The sequence below is a fragment of the Arachis stenosperma genome, chromosome 1, assembly GCF_014773155.1.
Source record: "Arachis stenosperma cultivar V10309 chromosome 1, arast.V10309.gnm1.PFL2, whole genome shotgun sequence".
In the NCBI taxonomy this organism is placed as follows: domain Eukaryota; kingdom Viridiplantae; phylum Streptophyta; class Magnoliopsida; order Fabales; family Fabaceae; genus Arachis; species Arachis stenosperma.
In genome coordinates, this window is record NC_080377.1 from 39,748,188 (window position 1) to 39,754,626 (window position 6,439).

General features: G+C 36.6%; 1 protein-coding gene across 1 annotated transcript; it reads right to left on the minus strand.

Annotated features, from left to right (window-relative positions):
* Positions 1–967: 967 nt before the first annotated feature.
* On the minus strand, positions 968–1,810 carry LOC130978425 (uncharacterized). The gene is made up of 2 exons (XM_057902251.1): positions 1,333–1,810; positions 968–1,227 (listed from the first exon to the last, which is right to left on the minus strand). Exons 1-2 carry the CDS (start codon positions 1,808–1,810, stop codon positions 968–970), a joined length of 738 nt encoding a protein of 245 aa, XP_057758234.1.
* Positions 1,811–6,439: the final 4,629 nt, after the last annotated feature.

Below are 6,439 nucleotides of genomic sequence, written 5' to 3' on the forward strand. Positions count from 1 at the left end.
CAATTTGTATTAAAAAAATGATTACAAAATAATTATTTTGCTTTTATAACTAAAGAAAAAAAAAACGTTACAAAATCAAGTTACATTTTGTAACAAAATTTTATGATAGGAAAAAATAGATTATCACAAAAAATACCTTGAAGATCAAAATTTGTTACCACTTTTGTAACGACTTTTGGTTTTTTGTATCAGAAAAATTTGTTACAAAATATCACTTTGAATTGTAACAGTTCCATTTTTTGTTACAAAATTTTTTTGTAACGGGACATACTGCAACGGTCCCTTTTTTGTTACAAAATCCTTTTGTATCAAAATTTTGATTTTTTGTAACAAATTTTTTTGTTACAAATATTGCTTTTTCTTACAGTGAGGGTGCAATAGTTAGAATATAGAATTTAAGATTTGTAGCTAAGGAGTTGAAAGTTAAGATTTAAAATTTAAAATTAAGGATATAGTATTTAAGTAGAATGTTTATCCTCCAATAATTGAGATTTAGGGTTCAAATTTTAAATATAGTGTTTTTGTAGGGTTATTTTTTAAATATGGTATTTGAAAACCAAAATTTTAAACTTTAAATTTTAAATTTTAAATATTAAAATTAAAAATTTTGTAGTTTAGTATTTGAAATTTACGATTTAAATTTTAGAAATAGAACTTAAGGTCCGTATTTTATTATTTTAGATTTAAGATTTAAGTCTTAAATTGTAGATTTTAAACTTTAAATTTTATAATGTAGGACCTATAACTTTCTTAAATACATTTAGATATGTTTCAAAATTTTATGTAATAGTTCATAAGTTTTGTTTCTCTATTTTAATAAGATTAACTTGAAAAATAATGTTAAGTGAACTATATCTGAAATTTTAGTTAAGATTGGATAGACATGAAACTTGTAGTTTGTGTCCGATTATATATGGCTGAATCGTCTGCTGCCATCTTAGTGCTGGGTCCACTTATCGTACTCCATTCAATTTGTCCAATCACACATGGTCGGATTTTCATTCCTCATAATATCAAACCAATAGTCAAACTCTGCCTTAGTCTTGGTATAAGCTGCATTCACAAGTAGCTGTCTCGCATCCTGATCCTTGAAACTGAGGCCGAAATTAGCTGCAACGTGGCGAATGAAAAATGCTCGATATGCATGAGGTGGTAGCCAACCAATGTCAGGTGCCTCCAGTGTAGCCTTAATGCCATTGTGCCTGTCAGAGATCACTAGAATACCCTCTTGTGGAGACACATGTTGATACAAATTGGATAAGAAAAAAGTCTAGGATTCTGCATTCTCCCCTTCCACAAGTGCAAAGGCATCGAGCAAGATATTCGAGTTACCATCTTGTGCAATAGCCAGAAGCAAAGTATCGTCGTACTTCCCATACAAGTGAGTCCCGTTGATGTTGATCAGTGGCTTGTAATGTCGAAATGCCTTAATGCATGGAGGAAATGTCCAAAAAAGACGATGAAAGTACACAGTAGATTCATCAACCTGATCAGCGTTACGTACCGGAAAAGTTTTCAACAACACCATGGTTCCATCCATCGTGGATTGCACACCAAGGATCCAACGGGATAACTCGGCATACGACTCTTCCCAAATCCCCGTAGATCTGTGCAACTGCCTTCTATTTTGCCATCCAAACCTTCCTGTAACTAGGCTTGAATCCGTAGGTTGTTTTAGTAGCTTCTTACAACACTTTATCGTAACTACTGCATCGGCTCTAACCAACGGAAAGATCCTCGCATAAATGACATGACGATCGAGCTGCTGGTGATTGCTCGAAATCGTTGTAGCCACGTGATGCGTGAGCATCTTTCCTATCTTTTCCTAGTGAATTTGCATTTAATTTGTTGAGTTTAATCAAGAATTAAGTATCTTTTAGCCACTATGGACGCTACTTTGATTTGTATGCAATGCTATTTATTTCAGGTAGCATTCAGATGAATTTGATGGAGTTTCCGCAGAAAAGAGAAGAAGGCGAATGATAATGTCAATCCTGACCTCTCTGCACTCAAACCTGAATAACTCGAGCTACAGAGGTCAAATGCGAACAATATTTGGATTGAACAGAGAGTTCTGCGGGAGGTGTGCTCGAAGAGTGCCTTGCACACGAGAAAGCCCACGCGTATGCGTATATCACGTGTGCGCGTCACTTGCAGTTTTGGCACCCCACGCGTAAGCGTCTAGGATACGCACGCGTGCATCAAGGAATCTGCGTAAATATGTTTTGAACAGAAAGTTGTGATGGCTTGGCGCTGGCATCGTGCGAGAGGCACCAATTGACTCACGCGTACGCGTCCCTCTTGTTCTCAGACCACCCACGCGTGCGCATGCCTGACGCGCACGCGTCGCATGCAAATTTTGATTCCTATGCTATATGAACAGAGAGTTGTGCGTGTGCGCGGCGTGCTTCGCGCGACTGGCACGCCCATGGGAACACGTACGCGTGCCAGACGCTTACGCCTCGCCTTCACTTTCGCGCGACCCCCGCGTGCGCGTAGGGTACGCGTGCGCGTCGCCTGTGCCGCACTGCACAACAACAACACGCAAGATTGGTTCTGCCCACTTCAAGTTAGGCGCAGCTTCACTCAACTAAACTCCAATTCATGCTGCCAAGCCCAAGTTAGGCGTGGATCCTAGTGAAGTCAAGTGGTCCCCACATTACAATGCGAAGATCTTTAATTAATTCTGATTTAAATTTAAATTTTAAAATAGGAAAAGATACTATTTTAATTTTAGAAATTAGATTTTAAATTAATTAGGATTAGATATAAAAGAGAAAAGAAACTTCTCTTCTGGGATTCCATTTTTTTTTCATAATGTAAATTACAGTTTACCCGAATCCTAGTTTTTCTCTCTGAACCATGAGCAACTAAACCTCCACTATTAATGTTAGGAGCTCTGTCTATTTGTATGGATTGATTCTATTGTTTTTCTATTTTAATTCATGTACTAATTTATAATTCAATAATTGTTTTCGTTCTTTATCTTATGAATTTGGGTGGAACGGAAATATGACCCTCTTTCTAATTGAGTTCTTGTATAACTTGGAAAAGCTCTTTACTTGAACAACATCTTGAAAACAATTTCTCCTAAATTCTAATTATTTGGACTTAACGGGATACGTGACATATAATCCTCTTAAATTTGGATAATTAGAATTTTTGTGGCATAATAACTAGAATTAAACTTCACCCCCTAAGTGGAATTAATTGACCAAGGAATTGGCGGTTGATGAAAGTTAGAGGAGACTAGAAAGGTCTAAGGAATTAGGGTCTAGTCACATATAGTTTGCCAGGAATTAAATCTTGTATGATTAAAATAAATTAATAAGAAAAGTCGATCCGAAAAATAGATAACTCTAAAGCCTTAACTGTTTCTCCATATATTATTCACATCAATTTACTGTTTACTTTCTGATATTCTGAATTTACTGTTTATGCTTTTGAACTCTCAAACACCGTTTTCTATTTGCCTAACTAAGTAAATTAATCAACCATTGTTTCTTAGTCCATCAATCCTTGTGGGATCGACCCTCATTCACTTGAGGTACTACTTGGTACGACCCGGTGCACTTGCCGGTTAGTTGTGGTTGTAAAAAACCGCACCACCAAGCAAGTGTGAGGTCCGTTGTACCTTCTAACCTTCCAAGTACTCTTCCATTGCCGAAGTGTGATGCGCATCAACCACGTGCAACCTTTACCGAACTTCTTGCATCTCCCATGATACTTGAGATGATTTGACTCTATCACTCGGTACTCAACTCCACAACGGATGCTATAGTCCTTCACACTTAACACAACTTCCTCCTTAGTTTGGAAAGATTGGCCAATCTGAAATTTCACATAAGGATGTCCCTTATCTAATCCTTGATCTCCAAAGGTAGGATCTATGCCTGGTTGGTGGCCAACGGCTTCCAAGTTCAACGTTGAGAAGTGTGGAGGATGTTACTATGTCTGGAAACTAGATGGCTCCTGATGTATAGGTGGATTCCTCGGAGTATCCTCGTCACTGTTCCCCACAATGTGAGTAGGCTCTTTGTCCTAATCATCCTCTCGCATCACATTTTCAACCTAATCCGGTTCACCATCACCTAAAATACTTGGAATCATACAGGGTGACTGATGAGCGGATAATTTATACGCTTTTTGGCATTGTTTTTAGTATGTTTTTAGTATATTTTAGTTAGTTTTTATTACATTTTCTTTAGTTTTTAGTTAAAATTCACTTTTCTGGGCTTTACTATGAGTTTGTGTATTTTTCTGTGATTTCAGGTATTTTCTGGCTGAAATTGAGGGACCTGAGCAAAAATCTGATTCAGAGGCTGAAAAGGACTGTAGATGCTGTTGGATTCTGATCTCCCTGCACTCGAAGTGGATTTTCTGGAGCTACAGAAACCCAATTGGCGCGCTCTCAATTGCATTGGAAAGTAGACATCCTGGGCTTTCCAGAAATGTATAATAGTTCATACTTTGCCCGAGATTTGATGGTCCAAACCGGCGTTACAAATCAGCTTCAGAAATCCCGGCGTTAAACGCCGGATCTGGCACAAAAATTGGAGTTAAACGCCCAAACTGGCTTAAAAGCTGGCGTTTAACTCCAGAAAAAGTCTCTACACATGGAAGCTTCAATGCTCAGCCCAAACACACACCATGTGGACCCCGGAAGTAGATTTTTACGTCATTTACTCATTTCTGTATACCCTAGGTTACTAGTTCACTATTAATAGGACCTTTTGATATTGTATCTGGACCTCATGACACTTTATACGTTTCTCATTGTATCTTCTATGGTATGAGTCTCTAAACCCCATGGTTGGGGGTGAGGAGCTCTGCTGTGTCTTGATGGATTAATGCAATTACTACTGTTTTCATTCAATCATGCTTGCTTCCATTCTAAGATATCACTTGTTCCTAAACCTGATGAATGTGATGATCTGTGACACTCATCATCATTCTCAATTATGAACGTGTGCCTAACAACCACCTCCGTTCTACCTTAGATTGAGTAGATATCTCTTGGATTCCTTAATCAGAATCTTTGTGGTATAAGCTAGAATTGATGGCGGTATTCAAGAGAGTCCGGAAGGTCTAAACCTTGTCTGTGGTATTCTGAGTAGGATTCAAGGATTGAATGATTGTGACGAGCTTCAAACTCCTGAGGGCTGGGCGTTAGTGACAGACGCAAAAGAATCACTGGATTCTATTCCATCCCGATTGAGAACCGACAGATGATTAGCAGTGCTATGACAGAGCGCGTTGAACATTTTCACTGAGAGGATGGGAGGTAGCCATTGACAACGGTGAAACCCTACATACAGCTTGCCATGGAAGAAGCCTAGCGTGCTTGAAGAAGAAGACAGTAGGAAAGCAGAGGTTTAGAAGATAGAGCATCTCCAAAACCTCAACCTGTTCTCCATTACTGCAAAACAAGTACTTATTTCATGTTCTTTTACTTTTTACAATCAACCCTGATAATTATTGATATCCTGACTAAGAGTTACAAGATAACCATAGCTTGCTTCAAGCCGACAATCTCCGTGGGATCGACCCTTACTCACGTAAGGTATTACTTGGACGACCCAGTGCATTTGCTGGTTAGTTGTGAGAGATTGCAAAAGTGTGATTGCAATTTCGTGCACCAAGTTTTTGGCGCCGTTGCCGGGGATTGTTCGAGTTTGGACAACTGACGGTTTATTTTGTTGCTTAGATTAGGAATATTTTATTTTTGTGGTTTAGAGTCTTTTATTTGAGTTTAGTTTTATATTTTAAGTTTGGTGTCTTCTTTGTGTTTTCCTTCAAATTTTCGAAATTTTGTGTTTGATTTTCAAAAAAAATTTGTTCTTGGTGTTCATCTTGATCTTCAAAGTGTTCTTGGTGTTCATCTTGACATTCAAAGTTTTCTTGTTTGTTCTCTTTGTTTTAATCTAAAATTTCTAAGTTTCGTGTGTTTTTTTTCTCTTTTCTCATTAAAATTTAAAAATAAAAAAATATCCTTTCCTTATTTTACTCATAATTTTCGAAATTTTGCATTAAATTTGTCAAAGATTGTCAAAATCATATCTTTTTTTTAGTCAAGTCAAAATTCTAATTTCAAAAATTGATCTTTTCAAATCTTTTTTCAAAAATCAAATCTTTTTAATTTCTTCAATCATATCTTTTCAATCATTTTTTTTTGCAATCATATCTTCTCAATCATATCTTTTTCAAAATAATTTTCAATCATATCTTTTTAATTGATTAATTAATTTAGTTTTCAATTTGCTTTGATTTTATTTTCTTTTAGTTTTCAAAATTTTACTTTATTTTCTTTTCCATTTATTTTATTTCATTATTTTCGGTCACTTTTTAAAAAAAAATATTTTTTTTACTTTACCTGTGAATCCATATCATTTCCCTTTCTCCATCATGGACCTATGTGGAATTGAGCAATCTAGAAGGA

Bases quoted from the DNA above. Each gene is read 5' to 3' on its own strand.
- LOC130978425 (XM_057902251.1), bottom strand. From the start codon at position 1,810: ATGCTCACGCATCACGTGGCTACAACGATTTCGAGCAATCACCAGCAG. The intron at 1,228-1,332 runs GTAACTCGAATA...TGTCTCCACAAG, and splicing joins TCTGGCTATTGCACAAGATG to AGGGTATTCTAGTGATCTCT.